This window comes from Mixophyes fleayi, chromosome 7 (genome assembly GCF_038048845.1).
Source record: "Mixophyes fleayi isolate aMixFle1 chromosome 7, aMixFle1.hap1, whole genome shotgun sequence".
NCBI classification, from domain to species: domain Eukaryota; kingdom Metazoa; phylum Chordata; class Amphibia; order Anura; family Limnodynastidae; genus Mixophyes; species Mixophyes fleayi.
The window spans coordinates 12,288,913-12,310,659 of record NC_134408.1 but is presented as its reverse complement, the minus strand read 5'-3'; the positions used below and the strand labels follow the sequence as shown (position 1 = coordinate 12,310,659).

General features: G+C 38.4%; 2 protein-coding genes across 2 annotated transcripts; both read left to right on the top strand.

Moving 5' to 3' along the window:
• The first annotated feature begins 3,671 nt into the window (after positions 1-3,671).
• On the top strand, positions 3,672-10,760 carry LOC142097328 (uncharacterized). Its single transcript, XM_075179066.1, has 5 exons — positions 3,672-4,315; positions 4,579-4,929; positions 6,160-6,283; positions 7,616-7,680; positions 9,380-10,760. The coding sequence occupies exons 1-5, from the start codon at positions 4,159-4,161 to the stop codon at positions 9,706-9,708; spliced, it is 1,026 nt and encodes a 341-aa protein (XP_075035167.1). The 5' UTR covers positions 3,672-4,158; the 3' UTR covers positions 9,709-10,760.
• A 5,348-nt stretch (positions 10,761-16,108) lies between these two features.
• Positions 16,109-20,638, top strand: LOC142098617 (uncharacterized). Its single transcript, XM_075181452.1, has 4 exons — positions 16,109-16,532; positions 18,093-18,216; positions 19,153-19,226; positions 20,245-20,638. Exons 1-4 carry the CDS (start codon positions 16,211-16,213, stop codon positions 20,499-20,501), a joined length of 777 nt encoding a protein of 258 aa, XP_075037553.1. The 5' UTR covers positions 16,109-16,210; the 3' UTR covers positions 20,502-20,638.
• The last annotated feature ends 1,109 nt before the right edge of the window (positions 20,639-21,747 follow it).

Genomic DNA, 21,747 nt, shown 5'->3' with positions numbered 1-21,747 from the left:
GGCAACTCTTTATCCTTATCAACATACTCAGAAGTGTGGACAGAGTTAGGGTTATTAAAGAGAATTATATTTGAATGAAGATAATCAAGTATATATGTAAAACTATACTATAGAATGACTATAATTATCATTATTGTAAAAATGTTTAAAGTATGTGTTTTATTAAGAGGACACTAGAGGGCACTAGATGTCTACAAATGTAATGACTTAAAGGAAAAAGACCATGTATTATCAATATAAACTGCCCAGTTTTCAAGCTGTTGAACAAAGGACTACCAGGGCAACAGATCTCCCAGAATGCCATCTCGTGAGCTATACTTAAAGGACAAGCCCAAATAACACTTCGAATGAATGAAATACATGGATTTCAGAATGATTGCCTTGTCATTGTTTTAAACCACTCCTTCATCTGCATTCTGTTAAAAATGTCTGACGAATAGAAAAGCTTTTAGTGAGTGAGTTCTTTATCTGAAGCTTGTATAACATGTTATTTGTGCATGCTTTTATTTATGTAAATAAATCATTTTATATCTTTTTAATGTTCCTGGTTCTGTTGGCATGAACATTCAATTATTGCTATAAGTGGGGGCTCGTCCGGGATTTCCTATTACAGTTCTTGAGGAAGAAAGGTTTAGCTGCTGGCTTTGAAATATTTAATGGAAATGGAATGGGCGTTTCTTTGGAAAAGGTAAGCTAAAATGTTGGCTTTTCTTTTTAAAACAAAAGTGCATCTTATATTTCTAGCTGGTTGCTGTTTTTTTCCCACTGAAATCTTTAAAAATGAACCTTTTATAATAATTGCTACAATAACTATTTCTGTCAGCCACTTTTGCTAAATAATATGTCATATAGATTTTCCTTAGTAGAATACAGGCATCAAAATGTATTTGCCTGAGTCGGACAAACCTGGGCTGAAGTGTTTATTGGTTTATGCTTGTATGAATTGTAGAATAATAAATGATCTAATAATAGCAAGAAGTTAAAAGTAATAGAAGAGTTGTGAGCTATTTTACCAGATGTGGTGCCTCTGTTGGATTTCATGAAATTAAGGGACTGAGGGACCATGATTCAGACTGAGCTGATGCAAAAAAAATCTCATGTTGAATAATGGGAAACAGGTGAAACAGAATGTCCAGAGGTTTAAATATCATTTCAAGATGGAACTGTTGTTATGTGTTTGTAGAACTGTGTGGCTACAAAATTTGTTCTGAGCAATTTGTGCTGACTGGGTGAATGTGACTAATCATTATAGTAAACATTTTACAACTGCTGGGTCTTTTAATAATGTGATTTTGGCTAATGGGTATGCAGAAACTGATAAATTTAAAAAGTCCGAAAACAAAGAAGCGTATTATTTTGCATGGTGAAGGGATGAAATGAAAACAAAAGAGAAGAAGAAAAGAAAAAACATCTAGAAGTCATTAAGTTGCACACATAGTTAACTGCTGCAGCATTAACTATTTCCGATTTAAGTCTCAAATTGCAGGGCAGCCTGTAAGTTTGTATCTCCTAAAAGAGTTAGAATAGATGGAAAATTATTCTAAAATTGACAGTGAGCCTAATGAATTAATTATAGATAATCAAGTGGCACTAGCAATTCAGAGGATTTTGCCGAGTCAAATAGTTGATTAAGGAGTGGCTGCAATACCAGCAGTACCAGTAGATGGCGCACCGGCTACAATAGAGCAGTGTGCTGTGGGGGAAGCACAATATGCCCCTAGTATATCAGAAACAGGTAAAATGTGAGAGTATGTGCAACCAGTTCAATTGTATGATCTTGTAACAGGACAAACATATAGGAAAACAGATCAGATTGTTAAGAAGGAAAAGGGCATTACGGATTCACCCTTACCAGAAGCAGACCTCACATTCTATATAGATAGTAGTTGCCATAGGAAAACTGAGAGTGGGAATTATGTATAAGATATGCAGTGGTAACAGATGATGGTATTGGTGAAGTGAAGGCTCTAGGACCCCTACATTCTGCCCAGATAGATGAGTTAGTAGTGCTCACAAGAATGTGTGAGTTGCTCTTAGAGGATGTTTTGGTACCATTCTTCTATTCATGGCTGTGTTCTTAGGGAAAATTGTGAGTGAGCCCACTCCCTTGGCTAAAAGCAACCCTACACATGAATGGTCTCAGGATGCTTTACTGTTGGTTTAACACAGGACTGATGTTAGCACTCACCTTTCCTTTTCCGGACAACCATTTTTCCAGATGCCCCAAACAATCTGAAAAGGGATTCATTAGAGACAATGGCTTTACCCCAGTCCTCAGCATTCCCTGTACCTTTTGCAGAATATCATTCTGTTCCTGATGTTTTTCCAGGAGAGAAGTGGCTTCTTTGCTGGCTTTCTTGACACCAGGCCATCCTCCAAAAGTCTTCACCTCACTGTGCATACAGATGCACTCACACCTGCCTGCTGCCATTCCTGAGCAAGCTCTGCACTGGTGGGAGTGGGCTCACTCACAATTTTGCCTAAGAACATAGCCATGAATAAAGAATGGTACCAGAACATCCTCCGAGAGCAACTTTTACCAACCATCCAAGGACAGTTTGGTAATGAACAATGCCTTTTCCAGCATGATGGATCACCTTACAATAAGGCAAAAGTGATAATTAAGTTGCTAGGGGATCATAACATCAAAATTTTGGGTCCATGGCCAGGAAACTCCCCAGACCTTAATCCCATTGAGAAATTTGTTGTGAGTGCATAGTCCCACAGGCCTTGAGTAAGATCTTTAAATCAAAATGCGTTGGGGGGTTGGGACAATACACGTTTGAGAGTGGTCTTCTTTTCCTGAAATCTGTGGAGTAAAAGTGCAGACAATCTACTAAAACAACTAAGTGTATATCGTCTATTCTGTGGGAAGAGTCCATCCATATGCATGCTGGAGTATTTTTGATATCGCTGTTTTTTGCAAGATATCTCCATGTGATGTTTAGTTTGAATTTTAATAAAGGATAATGCACTATTAGTTTTATTGTTTCTAGTTTGTTTGTTTAAACGGAGCTGATTAATAGCTATCTGGAAAAGAAGATATATACATTATGATAAGGAGAAAAAAGCAGGGAGAAGTCTACTAAAGATATATGCCTTTTTTGGAAAGATATCATGTAAGTGCATTCACTGAGGGGTGCGGTGCAGATCTCTCCATTCTGTCGGGTGTTGAGTGTGGATTACACCTATGTTGCATTCATCTATTCACACTAAATTTGTTTGTTAGTAAAACACATTAGTGAATCTATTTATGCGTTATGATATGTTCTTGTATTTTTTTAAATATATTTCCGGGAGGAAATTTGAAAGAACACATTCTTGAACCACATGTTTTTTGTGATTTTTGCGTGAATAAACTTAAATTATCAAGAGCTCAGCAAAGAAGAAACAACAATTTGAGGAACATTATTGGTATCAAGTACTTTCATTTTAATTTGTTTTGCTGAGGTCACTTGTGGAACTGTGGTTCTTTTTTTTTCTGAATATACATTGTTTGAAGCAATTATTATATGCTATTATTTTCTTTTGTGATGTTTCATTCATTTTATTTTATCATTAGCTCCACTTTTGTCCCGAATACTGAGGAGACCTAGAAAGGTGAGCCATTTTGCTATTACATTCCTGAGTTTTTCCAACAAATGGACCATGGTATGTTTCTTAGTGAAACCAGCGATACAGAGAGTAACTTGCCTGTGAGTGACCTGGCATTGTTCCCAATTGTAAAGCGCTACGGAATCTGCTGGCACTATATAAATCAATGTTGATGATGATGATTGTGTGCTACCACTACTCTGCTGAAAGGATGATTAGTATGGTGAAGCTACCACCGCTGCGGCTGCTGATGGCGATACACCTAGTCAGCTGGCTGTCATAGTCATGTAGCCTATTGTTTGACCAACACCGCTTGTCCACATATCTGTAGTAAAATGGACAGTCGGTAAAATGGCATCATCTAGGACTGAATTACTTTTTGTTTAACCTCCCATATAGCTGAGGATTTACTGTTCGGGAGAAATGGAATCAAGATGGAATTTGGCAGCGTGGACACATGACCTCAACTAATTGGCTAAATTGTGATGGATTGATGACAAAAATTGAACGCACCTCCAATGCTAACATAACAGTCATGGCTTTACTGATCCGCTGTGCAACAGGATGGCTGCCATACTTGGTTCCTCTATCAAATGCATGTTACACAGACAATTATGTAAACTATGCTTACTCTACTTTATTCCCTTCTATATAGATGTATTACCTCCAGCAGCAGCTGCAGTGCACAAAGATGCCTCTTGGGAATCATGGATTGAATTAGGTGAGTCAGTTTTAATTGGAAAATTGGATGCTGGACTATGTACTAATAAAATGGCAATGCTGCACAAATGAGTCCAATGTACAGCAATAATCCTGTAGTCAGATGTTGTCTTATCTGTCACCTCCTTGTTTTCTACACAAATCTTACTTTCATTTTTAAAAGAGAGACGTTTACAATCAGTTTCACATTTGCTGTAAAGTAGACGTGTTTTCAGTGTGTCTGCTGCTTTTCTCCCTCCTTTATACCTATAATTTTTATTTTAGTTTTTAGTGTTCAGCAGTGTTCTGTAATGGCTCAGGCATCTGAATCCAGTCGAGAGATTATCACTGAGTATGTCCCGGGCTGCTCACTGCGGAACATTGATCATGGAATCCAGAGAGTTCTACTACAGGTGTTTGGAAGGCTGGGGCATGGAAAGTCTTCGCTCATTAACTCATGTCTGTGTGTAGTGAAGGACGTGGGGTATGAGAACCTGGCAGAATCTGGAATCAAAGAAAGAGGAATGACAATGGCAAGAAAGGATTATGAACTGACCAATAAATTAGTTATCATTGACAACAGAGGTCTTAACAAGCTGAATGCAGAAGAGATCTTGGAGAGCAATGCTCAGTTCAGTGAGTACATCTATCACAAGTAACCTTTGTCTTGTTTTTTTAGATTGTAAGCTCTCGTGGCCAAGGCCCACCTTGAGATTTGAATGCAAGTTAATATATTTAGTTATGCTTCTGTTTATAATCAGAGACATCTTCAGGCAAGGCAGCTGAGGCAGTTGTCTTGGTCTCTGATATGTTTAAGGCCTCAATAAGCATTTTAATGAGTTAAAATGATTATCTCCCTACTTGTTTTCTGGAAGCCCTCCACGGGGGTGTTTAACCCCTTCTTGACTAATGGCATTTTATGCATTAGGGGTTACAAAATTTTTAACATGTGTTACATTCAGATGAAACATTATAACTTTTTTATAAGGCTATTGAAATTTATTTTATAATGTCTTGATTTTTGGCAGTTTCTAGAGTCTATCCATAAAATATAAATATTGGAATTAATTCTTAGAGAGCTAGTCTGGGGAGGTGTACATATATTTTTTTCACCTTATAACCCAGAATGTGTGGAGCCACCACACCCACCTATAACCTCTCTATCTGTACAGCGCTATGGTATATATTGCTGCTTATATATAGATAATATATAGATAATAATAACATAGGCAATATTGTTATAGAAGACAATAAAACTGTTCCTACATCTTAGTGAGGTTTTGTTCAAATGTAAGTGTCCTACATTTTGAATCATAAATCAGTCACAATGCACAGTTTTGATGGCTAATTAGGGCCGTTTAGACATAATTGGTGAAAATTGCAGCATATATGACCACAAAATGACCACCGCTCCTTATCTGGATCCACCAGATGTTGGTCTGGAGGGTTGGTAAATGCAGCTGATTGATGGCGGCATCTGAGCAGCATGTGGTCATTGTCTGACCTCTATCATAGTGTACTGTTGATTAGCATTGAACAAACCGACCTTTCAGATGTGTATGGTCATATCTGATGGAGATCTGGCAACTTGGTGTTTGTAACGAGTGGCCAGATTGCCCTTTGTCCATACTATCCCATTAGATTGTAAGCTTGCGAGCAGGGCCTTCTCACCTCTTTGTCTGTTTTACCCAGTTTGTTTATTAGTTTACTATGTTTGTCCCCAATTGTAAAGCGCTACGGAATATGTTGGCGCTATATAAATAAATGATGATGATGATGATGCTATATGTATTTTTACACCGCGAGGAAATGATTGAATAAGTCTCTAATTCCGACCATGTCTGTCTGTGTCTTTTCTCACAATAGGGAGCCTACGAAGTTTGGGGGAAGTGACCTGGACTGGGAAAACCCTGTCTGAGCCATTAAGACTTTTTATGGAACAGCGTAAAAGTCGACCTGTAGATTTCATGGTTCCCGTGTTTGTATACAGGTAACAGTGCATGTAATTATATAACATTACACAGAGGGATAACGGGACACTGCAGATATTACCTATAGTAAACATTATGCAATGCTTAGTATAACAGGTGTGCAGCCTTGTCTACCTTGTACAAAGGTTATACTAAATAAATGATTCATCATTGCCCTCAGTCTGCCCACTGGGTGGCATTGTCCTACTGCTAGTTCCCCTGAAGGGGTAAAAAAATATGCATCTCAAGATTCATATACATCTGGGTGGCCAATGACCGCCGCCTCTCCTCCACCCTGATCACCTCTTCCCACTCTAGAATCCAAGACTTCTCCCGTGCTGCCCCCCTTCACTGGAAGGACCTCCCTCGCTCCATCCGTCTCTCACCCAATCTGTGCTCCTTCAAACGGGCACTTAAAACTCACCTGTTCCTTAAGGCCTACCAACCATTCACTTAACCTCTCATCTCTTCTGCACGTTCTCCCCTGGTCCTTCTTTTTTCTCCCCTTTGCTTCACTGGCTCCTCTTGTGCCTGATTTTGTTTACCCTCCCGTAGCATGTAAGCTTATATGAGCAGGGCCCCTCTTCCCTCCTGTCTCCATACCTGTTCTTCTGCTCCGTCTGTACTGTATTTGCCTGCCCGGAGTTTCTGAAGTATTGGAACTTTGTGTTTATTGTTCTGTACTGTTTCACCCTGTATAGTCTACTCTGTGTACAGTATACGGTGCTGCGGAAACCTTGTGGTACCTAACAAATAAATGATAATAATAATAATAATAATCTAGAGACTGTTTGCAAAAATACATTAATAGAATAGAAACAATTAATGAATTGAACAATAAAATGGTGCGTGTGCCGCATAACAAAACTTATCAAGAAAGACTCCAGGAGCTGAACATGGCCAGCTTAGAGGAGAGAATAAGGGACAGAGGTAACATATATAAATATTCAAAGTTTTATTATTATTAGAGTTCTGTAACACACAGATTTTTTTGTAGATGCGCTATTTCTGCAGTATTAGATACTCAGGGTCTGAGTCATCTAGGAGAGCAAAGCATAAAAAAATGAGTAAATTTGCACTTGGGCAAAACCATGTTGCATTGGAGGGGACAGATTTATAGTTGGGGTAGGACATGTCCTAGATCTGCTTTAAATTTCAGTGTAAAAATAAAGCTATCAAGTATTTGTGTGCTAGATGAAAAAATAGCCAGTATTTAAGTTATGTGCAAGATAATAAATCAATTTGCATCCCCTGCATTGTAACATGGTTTGTCCTGGAGAACATTTACTCCTTTTTTTACACTATTTTTCTAAATGACGCAGACCCTCAATGTATATTTTCTTTTGCTTCAGCTGTACATGTACTGATGAGTGGAATGAAACTATAAAAGTCCTCAAAGAAACTCACCGTATCACAGGTAAGCCCTCTATCCCAGAACTGCATCTGTGTTATGTTGGTGATGTGTGACCGACTTTGTGTCTTATAATACAGTAACGGAGTGGGAATCACTTACGTATCGCACTTTGAAGAAGAACAATGTGCAAATAGCGTAATCCAGAGACCAAGCACTTTGCCCTTTAATTAAATAATTCAATTTGTATGTTTAATTTGCTCAAATTAAGGCGACATCAGGACCTTTTTCATTACATTTGTCACTTTTGTGCGTTTACACAAGTAAGGTTTTAAAGTGCTCCTAGAAATGTTTTTTAAATGATTCCCATTAAAAGTATTACACGAGACCTCATCTCCATCAGCTCAGAGCCGGCGCGCAAATTAAGCCCTTTTACACTGTGGAAATGGCCATACACCCCTCCTAAGTGCAAGCAATGCCCATATAAATGTGCCTTCTCCACCCCTTTGCAAGGTTCAATAATTTCACTCTGCAACTAAAATCTGGGTTTTGCATTCCTTTTGGCTGATGCAAATTTTTCCTTTTCCAGATATGCCGCCATTTTGCTCCATACAGCTGTGCTCTTTGGCACATGTGTGCAAATCGAGGTGCACAGTTCCTTGGTCATTTTGTTCTTTGTAGATGATGCTCAGTGTGTTAACAGAGGGAGCTGTTTTGTGTATAAAGGTATCATCCACTGATTGTTCAAATAAGGCATCAAACACATAGGTGTTAATTTTCAAGTGCTTTAATGTGTTCTTGAAGCCTATTAAATACGTTCTAATGCTTAGGCTCCAATAAATCATGTAAGGAAGCGGACCTGTACACACACATCCGCTTGCTTTGCATTGTATCAATTTCAATGTTGCTTTTGATATTCAGATGCATTCCATGCCTGGAAAAATAAAATAGAGCTTCAGAGTGAACACAGATCACCTATATTTAGGGATCCAAGAGGACTGAATGACTCCTCCCTGAGATTTTATAGCCTGTTCCCCTGATCCTACCCCTTATGGCAATTACATAGGTGTCACACCTTCCCTTGCTTTGTTAACCCTTAGTGAGGCCAACTAGTTATGTACATAAACCTCAGCTTTTAATCTCCCTTGGGCTTTATCCATCACTCAGTTCTAAAACTCCCCACTCTTTGTATTTTTGGGATTGTTACTGATGATTTATTCCGATATAGATCCACTCCTTCTCCAATGTCCATAATGATGGTGGACAATGCCATTTGAGAGACTGAAAGCCTTCAGACCTTTAGGTGCAAAGTTTCACTGAACCCCAGAACACAATCATCTTTATGTGGTCCAGAGCAGTGTTGGCTAACCTGTGACTAGCAAGTGGAGTGTCACAGGTTAGCCAACACTGGTCTACAGCAAGTTAGACAATAAAAGCAGGTGTCTGATTGCAAAGTCTGTCCCTAATATATAATAATATTTTCTTATTAAATGTACTTTACCAATGAAGAGGTCTTCTGGTCAGTGATTATTATGAAACAAGCAAGAAGCGTTCAAAGCACCATTATATCTGATGTGTCTGTTCCTTAGCCTCAGCCTCTATAGCTGGCTACTCCATAGAAGGTAAACGTGTCAAAAATAGTAGTAATAATAAAGAGTCAGTAATAGGAGCTTTCATGGATGTGACTTTAGGCACATCACAGTTTCTTGGGATGTCAATATGAGCGTGAGTTCATTAGTAATGAGATTCTAATCTTGATTAACAGGAATTAATCCCATCATTGTGATCACCAAACAATTCTCTGGGGACTATGAGAAGATTATGCAAAAGTTTAGAGACTTTGGGTCAACCCGCATTGTCTCTCTGGAAAATTACACTAAAGAGAACCAGACACGGACCCCAGAAGCCGACGGCAGAATCCTGGATTTTCTAAAAATCTGCATTGAGGAAGCGGAGCCTGGAATTGGGAGAATGGTGGAACAGGATCCTACGACGAGATTAAATGATCAGATGATTAAGCAAGTTGAACAAGAGACAGAAATGCTGAGAAAGAAACAAGAAGAATTGAAAAGGAATGTGAAGAAAGCAAATTAGTTTGAAGGGAAAGAAACTATGACCTTGAGTTTATTGTTATTATTTAGCTACAGTATGGTAATTACATTCCTGAATATGAATATCTTTTGCTTTTTAAGTAGCTACAGGTGCTTGTCAGGTACCTCTTTGCTTGCTCTATGTCATATTTTCAGCAATTTTATTTTCAGGCATGGCCACATCCCCAATGACATCACGACTGCCCCAATGATGTAACTCATACCACCTGGTCAGTAAACCCTACCATTCCACTATCTAACCACCCACCTGTCCTTCTTATCTTCGTGTGCATTTTCACAAACACAAAGTAATCCTCACCCTCATTCATCCTCCCCTCTTCGTGACACCCATCCCTTCCATCTGATTTCTAGTTCCCTTATACTGACTCACTTCTGTGTGTCACCCCGTTTGTCTACTCCTTCTCTTTAGGTTGTAAGCTCTCACGAGCAGGGTTCTCTTCTCTCCTGTCCTCCTCCTCCTCCTCCTCCTCCTCCTCCTCCTCTCATTACCTGTGCCTTCTGCAATCCAACTATATCTTGCACCACCTCCCTGGGCTCTATGCTCTTGGTCTCTTCCTTGTCTTCATACCTCTATCACTGGCTCTGATCCTGTTAATCGTGCCCACGCTCCTGGTATAGATTCAGCTTGCTGTGATTCATTCCCCCACCTCTCTTCATTCCCTTTTCTAGTTATTTAATATCTCTTATTGCAATGTATGTTGTGATTTGAACTGCAATAAGTTTCTTGTAATTATCATCATCATCATCTTTTTAAAGTAAATTACTTTAAAAAGAGTTAATAAACATATTCACCCCGGTGGCACGCCCATCCTTCCCACCCTTTCGAAGTTTGTTCCAACTTCCCTTTGTTTTGCACAATCTACTATGTTTTATTTATTTTTTTGTTCCCCTGTTTTCTTCTTTTGTCCGAGTTCTGACAAATACAAATTCATTTTAAAAGAAAGGGTTAATAATGCTAATCGTGCTCTAGGTTTCTTCACAACAAGTCTTACCACTAAGCAATCAAATATTATCTAATAAACAGATATTATAACAGATTATTGGACCTTAGACTCTTTGTACTTCAGAATGTGTCTCTATTTTCTATTATGTCTACTCAATATGAGTTCTCTGTGTACAACCATTGTTATCGTCAATCAGGGTTCTTTGTAAGCTATGTAAATGTTTTTTGCTTCAGTCACTGTAGTTTTAATTTGTCTGTAATGCAGAGTCTTTGCTGGTACATGTTCACCTGACCGGGATTCAGTTGCAATTTTGGTAACTAGAGGTGATCTCTATGTGCATTTTAACTTACTGATTACTTGACAGAAATGATTAATTACTTGGCTATTTGACTCAATATTAATTAGGTAACTAAGAGTTATTATTCTTGTACTGACCATCAAACTAAACTGTCTCTAACTGTTTCTTCTGTCTCTCTAACAGCCTTTGACCTATTTGGTTCTTTTTTTTTTTTTACTTCACTATATCTCTTATTAAACCCTATTTTATTCCTATTTCATTAATTGCTTTGCTCCTTTTTTTTTTATTTCTATTTTCTCTACCTAGTTCTCATCATACTATTTTACCCATATTCTCTCTGTCTTCCCCTCAAACATGTACTCTTTTCTTGCTCTTAGGATCTTTTTTTTTTTTTTCCCCAGTGTCTATATCTCCATATTTTTCTGTCTTTCCTGGCTCCTGTATAAGCCTGTCAGGTGAGAGTCTCAGAGAACAGATCTTCCTAACAGCGTTACATTCCTGCACCTCCTGTCTCTCTCTCTCCAGACAAAATATGACAGTTAAACAGCAGCTCTGTCCACACCCCTGCATCTCACTCTCAATGATGTTAAAGAAACACCCCCTGATCTGCAGGAAATTATGGTATTTGATATTAATAACATAAATAAATAATTTTATAATTATTATTATATAATTTTAATACATTTATAAATAACAGAGAATACAAACTTTCCCTTATTTCAGCTTGCATTGCATTTTTACCAATCAGTTAAGGAAGAATTTCATAATATTTGTTTAAAAACCTGCCATAAGTATAATCACTTCTAATTAACTAAAGATGAATGAAAAGCACTTAAAGAACCAATGGAAGATAACGAAATTATTATAAAGGGAAATGATAAAGTAGGCAGTATAGTTATACAGAGCTTTGAAGATTACCTCGAAAAAAGCAAATAGATTGCTGGGGGATGCTAATTTTACAATACATTGAAAAAGATCATACAATTAAATATCAACAAATATTGTGATAAAGCTGTACTTGGGAGGGTGATGTGTAAAAAGGCTAGACTATGTTTTATCTATCCCATTTCCCATCACAACTACCTTTTATCAGTTATAAAAATGCACAAATGCATATCCAAACCAGCAGTGGGACCTATGATATAGGGAATAAGTATACATTCTTCTAATCTTAATTCAGTAGGTAGATTATCACCTTCAGAGTAACACTACCTCTCTAAAATATCACATCAAACATACAACTAAATTATTGTGATCAGTGTTTTAAATAGAATGGAAAGAACATTATTACTGGCTCCCTTGTGACATTAAGATCTTGTACACAAACATCCCTCATAATTTAAGTATTGAAGAAATTAAGTATTATTTACTATGGGACTGTGGAAACTCAGAGAGGCACTGTGACTCTATTACAGATTTTATAGAATATATATAGAAACACAATTAATTAATTTAATCACTGTTTCTATTTACAAACAGATGGTACTACCATGGGGACCAGGTTTGTCCCTAGTTTTGCCAACCATTACATGGATCACATTGAGAAGATCTTTGTGTGGAATGGCATACTGTGGTGAATTTTATTTTCTATGGCTATTACATTAATTATTCTTTGTTTATTTGAGAGACACTGATTCTCTTTTGAAATATCTTAATAACATGAATTTATTTATTATTATAATTAATGCTAAATACATTTCTAGGATATCATCCTTTCTTTCACATCTGATACGAAGATCTGCACTAAAATATATCGGAAACAGTTAGATACAAATACTTTTTTATATATTATTATATTACTGCAATATCACAAACCTTGGATACAAAGGGCCTGGTTCATCTTTGCACGCAACTTCCATGTTATAAAAAAGCATATATCTTGTGCATATGTATACCTGTATTGAAATCAATGCGTTTCTGAGGTATACATTCTGATGTGAGTATGGTAGTAACCCATGTGACGTAAATTGCACGTAAGAGTATCTGCAGGGTTTTTGTTCTTCTAAGTGACCTTGGTGCAATTGCATCTTTTTATACTACATGCGTATCTACTCCTAATTCACAATTGAAAGCATATTAACCCGTTCACTGCATTATCTCAGCAACCTGCACAATTCCATGATAACAATAACCCCTTCATGACATACTTTACTAACAAATATGTCTTATTATTCTAGATTTGCTAAGCTAAAATAAAACATTAAAGGTTATATAAACAACAAACTTTTTCTATCAGTCAAGTAAAAACAATAATAAAAGTAATAAAAATAAAATTCTAAATAGTTTTTAAAATTAACTTCAGATATTTTTTAATTTGCTTTTGTTTTCATTTAATTTTGTTGATGAACATGTACAGTGGGGGGGGGGGGGGTTTGGTTCTGCACCTAATTTTTTTTTACTTATGCATTGTAGATTTTTGGTTCCCCTTTGAAACTGCACAGTATAGACAAAAAATTATTGCAGCTAACTGTTATGATTACCTCGGTGTTTGCAAAGATAGCACAATGAGTCAGTAGCCGGCGAAGAATGTAATTTATTGCAGGACAAACACTAATAGCAAAACAATCTATAACTCAAGAATGCATAAAATAAACAACATGTAGTACAGGTAATAAAAAACACAATCCGGGTGTGGCTGGATGAAAGGAAATAGTCTCTAAAATAATACTGGCTATGCTGGAACCAAGGAAAAACATAAATGTTACTGGGGTTTTGTATTTTTAATGAAATGATTAGTAAAATAAGGTGTTTGGTTTATTTAGATTTTGTGTTGGTGCATAATTTGCCTCATTTCTGCCCTGAGCACACACTATATAACTCAACAGACCGAATGTAAAGTTCACATGTGGAAGATAAGTAACTGAAATTGGCTGTAGGAAAACTATTAACTATCTATCACACTGTGCACACATTACGTCACTGGACACATTACTTTCACTTTTGCATTGATTCAATTTCCTGTAAATGACCATGTAGAGAGGAATGTGTTATATAATGTAAATGATAATGTTTAGTCTTTCTACAATATATAAATATCTGTATTCCTCGGGGTTTGAGAATAAGAACTGAGATCTGCATAGGAACGAAGGATAATAAAAGCTTTGCTGTATCTTTAACTGAACTATTCTCTGGAGTGTTAATGGTTAACTATTTGGGTATGCCCATCCGGGGTCATAGGGAAGGGGTTCAGAGGTTATAAGTTGGATGGGCGTAGTTGGAGTCAGTCTTGCAGATCTGGATGTTGCCCACCCACCCTCCCTGGTTTCGGTAGTTCATAAGAACTTGGAGAATCGAAGGTTATTTGCAAGATGGATGTCAGTGCTGGTGGCGGTCATAGTGATCCGCGAAGATGGATGGAGTTTGCCGGAAAACGCAGTTCAGTTGACAGCCAGTGGTTGTGTGGTCGCACATTTATGGTATTAGGGCACGTTGAACCCGCCTCTCTTCGAGTGAATCAGCTATTAGTCTCGGTTCAGGTACCGCCCCTGTGGGTTGCCCTGTGGTTGCTTTTCGTATAGCCTAGAGGATGGGCGGATTTGGTAGAATCCGGACGTAGTGCCCCGTCCAGGTAGATATGTGCGCCTGGGGTTGATTGGTTGTCCCCCATGTGAACCCAGGGGGTGTTGGCGCCCCGGATGGTAGTCCTAAGGAGAGGCTAGGACAGTTGGGTTTGGCCTGGCACACGTCGGACTGACTGCTTTATTCTCCTCCACCATAGTTAACAAATTAATTTAATTTTGTCACAATCAATGTCTCGTGTCGTTACTTTAAGGTGATAGTTGATTATGACGAAGAAGAAGGTAAAGGGGTTAAGATATCAGACATAAGCCTTTTATTCACAAACCTCTCTTCTACTGATTGTGAGGAACGCAGGGTACATCAGGCACATAATAAAGATTAACCTGCTGGGTATCTGTTATTCCAACCAACTTATACACTGTGTAAATTTAGACGTACATCAGGCGTTTATTCTGTGGCACAGGTAACTGAGGAAAGGATCCAACAACCCAGCACTCTGTGCATGTGCAGCTGTGTGGAACGTCTTAATTCTGTAACAGAACTCACAAAGCAAAAAAAAAACATATAGTGTGATGAGTGATTTAATTGCATTTTTAAACCTGCTATTGTGAGTGGATTGAGTATTGCATTTTTTACCATTTATTAAAGTTAATGCACAAGACCCTCTTTACGTTCTTCTTTTTCATGATTGTGGAGTATTCATCTTCGTATTATCCTCAGACCATCATCCAGACCATACACACCATTTTGTCAGAAGATAATTAATCTACCAGTAAGAGTAGATTGGTGGAGAGCACCAAGAGGAAATGTAGGCATACAGGGGGGAGAACATACAAACTCCACACAGCTTGGGCCCTGGTTGGAATCAAACCAATGACCCCAGCGCTAACCATTGTGGCACCATACTACCCATGTAATGATGTAAAATAGTGTATTTGGTTATGCTAATTAGTAGGTGTGGTTTATCTGAGAGTGGGGCTGGTATTATAAAGAACATGTGCAAAATGTTCACAGTTTAACTAGCAGAATTATAACATACCCCAGCATACAGAACAAGACAAGTGAAACTATGCATTAATCAATACTAGAATAAGAACCAGCACCCGATTCACAAATTGTGGGTTTACCCTGTATCTTATTTTCGTGATACGCCCTGGATAGTCCAAGCTCCACTGGCCAAACGTGCAAAGTTTTGTATCTGAATGCAGAACGAGGTGGATATTTAGAGGAAATTTTTAAACTTTTGCTCACCTCTGCTCACAGTCTAGGTGCTGAGTTCCCCAGATCAGCAAATACCCTCTTTATGGCATAATGAGGGACCACTGTGCCACCCGAGCAATGAAGTAATATATTGCATGTTGTTCTGCTAAATAGTGGGTGTGGTTTATATAAGAGTGAGGCTGGTATTATAACAAATTAAAATGTTTATAGTTTAAATTACATAAAATTATAACATATCCCAGCATAGAGAGAAGTGAAACTATGCATTTGTCAATACAGGAATAAGGACCAGAATCTGCTGAACCAGCTGTGGATTTCCCCCTTGTCTTACTTCAGTGATACGCCCTGTCTAGTTTACATTCATTTTCTCTATAAATTATTTGCTCTCGTTCAGACTCCTTTCGAGTCTCTCATGGGGTTGGCTACCTTCGTGGTACATTTCTCTGTATCCTCTGTATTCTATAAACCTATCAGAAGCTTTGTTATTGTGTCTCTGTTGCACAATGACTGAGGATGAAGACCCGCGAGAGAGAATTAATCGCTACATCCCTGGTGGTACCCTGCTGAACTCTACACACAGATATCAGAGAGTATCTCTGCAGCTGTTCGGGATGACGGGACATGGGAAGTCCTCGCTCATTAACTCCTGTGTGTGCGTCGTGAAGGATGAGGACTATCTGAACCTGGCTGGGGCTGGGCAAACTGATGGAGGCTTGACAACAAGTAGACAGGAATATGAGCTGACAAACAGACTAGTCATGATCGACAACAGAGGATTTAAAAATCTGAACTCTCAGGAGATCCTGGAGGCCTGTGCCCAACTCAGTAAGTATCATGAGACTCAGGAGGAGATTGGTGGCATCAAACCTAAGTGTTAGGAATAAGAAGGGAGAGGTGATTTGTGATTTATCTTATCTACCAAGTCAAACTGTGGGAACAATAGAAGTAATGGAAAGAAGTAAAATAATATTATGGTAAATGTGGTACTGAGCATGAAAAACAGCTATGTATAATACTGGACATCTAAGCAGAACCTCCCTTTTTGGGGTAAAACAACATATTAGGTAGAATTTACCTACATTTCATAGATATTTTAGTACGCAGCAGCCATGTTATTTGGAAGCTGCAGAATGAGAGTAAACAAAGTTCCTATTATAATCATCATCATCACCATTTATTTATATAGCACCACTAATTCCACAGCGCTGTACAGAGAACTCACTTACATCAGTCCCTGCCCCATTGGAGCTTACAATCTAATTCCCCTAACATACACACACACACACACACACACACACACACACACACACACAGACTAGGGTCAATTTAATATCAGCCAATTAACCTACCAGTATGTTTTTGGAGTGTGGGAGGAGACCGGAGCACCCAGAAGAAACCCACGCAAACACGGGGAGAACATACAAACTCCACACAGATAAGGCCATGGTCGGGAATTGAACTCATGACAAGTGTCAATAATTAACAAAAACCCTATATTATTAATTATTTCAATAGAATGAACCAATAAACTTGAATTTGTTTCTGTGTTTTTAAGAGAACGGAGAAAAACACATATTGCATAACAAGAGACATGTTAGTAATTTTTCATTACTGCACAATTCATGAGAAAAACAGATTAGATCATGGTCATATGATTGTATGTAGCAATATCACCGGATATATCCAAAAGAAATATTGGCACCGTTAAAGGTCATGCTGACCATCCAACAGAACATGTTATTTTAATGATAGAGTGCCAGCAGTGATGTAAGTTGGGAAGGTGTGTTTTGAAGTAAGAACGAGTTTCATATTCTATAAAAGAATAAGTTAATTAAATATAGGGTGTCAATTGGCATTTGAGACCCTGGGCGTATGTCTGCTTCGTCCAGTATGGCTGTATCTATGTATTGTATCTTTTTAATAAATTCTAGAAATATTATATTTTGGAAACCTGCTCATCTCATTTATTATTTAAAGAGACGGAAAGAAAATAACTTATACACCCCAGTGCTGTGAGGCAGAAGTGCTAAACACTAAGTCACCGTGCTGCCCCGAAAATAACCATAAAACACTTTCATCTACCTTGCTTTTCCCCAGTGAAGTTAATTTCCAGTTGCTTTAGGTTATTGCACTGTACACACTTCTTTCTATGTTAGTATCAAACTCCTTTATATTTGGAATGAAAAAACTAGTAGTTAAACTGAAATGTTTTTCTACTTTGACATCACTAAATGTCTTTACTGATAGACATAATAACCACATAGTAAATAATGCTCTAGAAAAGGGCATAGATGTTATTTGTACACTGCAAGTTCTATCATTCATCTGTGCAGAGTTCTTCCATATGAAGATAACACCTCACTTCCTGTGTCTTTTTTCTCATAGGATCCTTGCGGGGCATTGGGGACGTGACCTGGGAAAAAGATAATTTGGCGGAGACATTGAAACAGATTCCAGACAAGTTCTCAAAACGTCCAGATGATTTCTTTGTGCCCGTGTTGGTGTACAGGTACAAAAAGTATTAACGTGTACACATGTCACGGACCTCTTGTTATTATGATTGTTATCATAGATGTGTAAGGTGCCACAGTTCTCTGCGGTGCTGTACAGTAGGCAAAATCAGGCATACATGAAACAGGGACATACAAGGCAGACAATATAAAGGCAGACATGAAAACAAAGGGTATGGAGGACCCTGCTCATTAGAGAGCCTAAGTGGAAGAGGGCACAGCTGGAACAAGAGGAGCAAATGTGACTCAGAGTGGAGATTGGGACAGTTGTGAGGGTGCATTAGTGGGAATAGTATTATCATGGATAAAGTAAGCTTTAAATAGGAGATGGGTTTTCAGAGAGCGTCTAAAGATTTGATGGCTGTGGGACAGACATTCTGTATGGGCGTAGTAGAGAATTCCATAAGTGGGGAGCAGCACGGGAGAAGTCTTGTAGGCAGGACAGAGAGGTGGTTACCAGAGACGAGACAAATCGCAGGTCAGAGGTAGATGTAAGGGGGCGGGAGGGAGAGTATTTTGATCGAGTTTTGAGATGTATGAAGTGGTAGAGTTGTAGGTAAGGGTGAAGGAGCCAGTGTAGGAATTTGCAAAGTGGTGCTGCAGATGTGGAGCGGTGAGAAAGAGAGAGCAGTACAGCATTTGGGGAGGGGAATTTAAGATGGCAGGAGGTTGCAATATTATATATATATATATATATATATATATATATATATATATATATACTATATCAGTTTTTCTATTTTTCTAAACCACCAGCTGTCTTGTTAGAATTCTGGACTGGTATCCTGTGTGTTTTGAGCACAGACTGATTTGTAGATTTTTCATTTGTGATATTAAATAATGACAAAATGTACAAAACCATGTGGGAACTATTTATACAAACAATATTCTTGTTATCGGTCAGTGTAATGCAAGTTTTGCCATTTTTGTTTCAGTGCCACACAATCCTGGAGCGCAGAAGATGGTAAAGCTATACAACCACTGATCACAAATGCCTTCCAAATAACAGGTTTGTCACCTACAAAGGCAGAATTTGCCTATAGTATGGATACATTTCAGATACTGTACATGCAAAGAAAAAATAGGCCCAATGATTTTGCACTGTATTCCGTTTCCCACTCACGTAAAACTTACAGTATAATTTGAAGGGGTGTTGGTGATGAGGATGCACAGCCGGGTGCTGTCACTAGGCCTAATCTGTACAACTATGTCCCTCCACTCACTCTTGTGGTGGTTGGAAAAGGGGCGACGTAGGACACCTGGATGGACCAGTACTTTCAATAAGGGTGGAAGTTACTGGCTCTTTGTCCAGTCCAACATAGGGCTTGACACTTGATGGATTAATTGGGATCCAAGATACAATCATTTTCCCTTTTCCTAAGGGGACAGAAGGTTATTTTTACTAAACTGCGAGTTTGCAAAAGTGGAGATGTTGCCTATAGCAACCAGATTCTAGCTGTCATTTTGTAGAATGCACTAACTAAATGAAAGCCAGAATCTGATTGGTTGATATAGGCAACATTTCCACTTTTACAAGCCTGCAGTTAGTAAATCTAGCCCAGAGTCTCTCTCTCTCTCAAAATCAATAAGTAAAAAAGAGATGATTTGCAACAATGGGTGAGGTCATTCATTTTATTCATGCATAATTCAAAAATCATTCTATATTAGTGAGATATTAAGCTAAGATTATTTTTTTTTACAATTTTACAATTTGTGAATTTGTTTGTCCACTTTCCAAACTGTTTTCAACTTCGCATTGAAATGCCATTTAATATCTTAAAGGGTGATACATACCCGTCTGCATTAAATGTCATCTGCTGCTATTGACAATGATGGGCCCAAAAAATAAAGCACTAGCTCTGTGCATTCTCGCCCCCCCCCTCCCCCTTTAGCACCCCACCTTCTCTGTGCCTGCCACTGTGCAAAACAGGGATCTGCTCTCAGTGTGAGCAAAGTCTAGAAACCATTTAAAGTTCAGACCATGTTCTACCTTCATGTATTAATGGTTTTTCGTACTGATTGTACAGGAATCCATCCCATCGTTGTGATCACCAACTGTACCGCTGAGGACAGCAATGAAATAAAGAGGAAGTTTGGAGACCTTGGTGTGATGAAAAGAGTCTGCGTGGAAAATTACACTGAGAACGACCACGATCGCTCTATAGAACAAGACAGAATGATTTTGGATTTTCTCAACGTCTGCATTGAGGAGGCTGAAAGGGGAATTAAGACAAAGCAGGGCGAGGACCCTCAGGCAAGATTTGTTACCCAGATTCCTAAATAGATTCAACAAGAGACTGTTGAACTCCTAAAAGGAAAAAATAAATGTGAAGAGCCAGAGAGTGAAAAGGAAGAAAAAAAGAAATGTTTAATGTCCTGAGAAAATTGTGGCAGAATATTTCCTTATCTCACTAACATGTAACCTGGTAAATAAACTGCATTTTGACACCAGATATAATTTTTTTTTCTTCCACCTACTGTCAGAATGGAGATCATATCTCTGCTGTGGGGATCACTTGCCCCACTAGTAATTATATAGTCAGTCCAATGTTCAACTCACAAGTCACAAAATTCTGACCCACGCTCTAGCTCAAATTACCGCCCCATCTCCAAGCTCCGGTGCCCCTCCAAGCTTCTCGAGAGAATTGCCTACACTCGCCTCACACACTTTCTTACTGCAAACAACCTATTGGATCCTTTTCAATCAGGCTTTCGCTCTTAACACTCCCCAGAGACTGCGTTGACCAAGGTTGTCAATGATCTGATCACAGCTCAAACTAAAGGGCATTACTCTCTTCTAATTCTCCTGGATCTCTCTGCTACATTTACACTGTTGACCACTCTCTCCTCATACAAACGTTACAATCCCTAGGTCTTCAGTACACTGTTCTATCCTGGTTCTCATCCTACCCATCTAATCGCTTTTAAATTGTTAATTTCCCTGGATCCACCTCTGCTCCGCTTCCTTTATCAGTTGGAGTACCACAAGGCTCAGTCCTAGGTCCTCTGCTATTCTCTATCTACACCACTTCTCTTGGAAAACTAATAAGCTCCTTTGGATTTCAATATAATCTCTATGCAGATAATACTCAAATTTATCTATCCTCTCCTGATCTCTCGGCATCTGTGTTATCCCGTGTAACTGACTGTCTTTCTGTCATTTCGTCTTGGATGTCCTCTTGTCAACTCAAACTCAATCTTTCAAAAACAGAGTTAATAATATTCCCACCCACCAACAAGAGCATACCTGACATTTCTATTTCTGTTGACAACATGACACAAATATCAACTTTAAATTTCAGTGTACAAATAAGCTATCAAGTATTTGTGTGCTACATGAAAAAACAGTCAGTTTTTAATTTATGTGCAAAACAGAATACTAATTTGCACCCCTTGCATTGTAACATGGTTTTGTCCAGGAGACTGAAATAAGAAGTTTCTCAAGTTAAGATACTTAATGAATCAGGCCCCTTGTTCTTATCCCTTATTCCTTCTCACCTGGGGTGTCTGAACACTGTTCCTTAAATTTA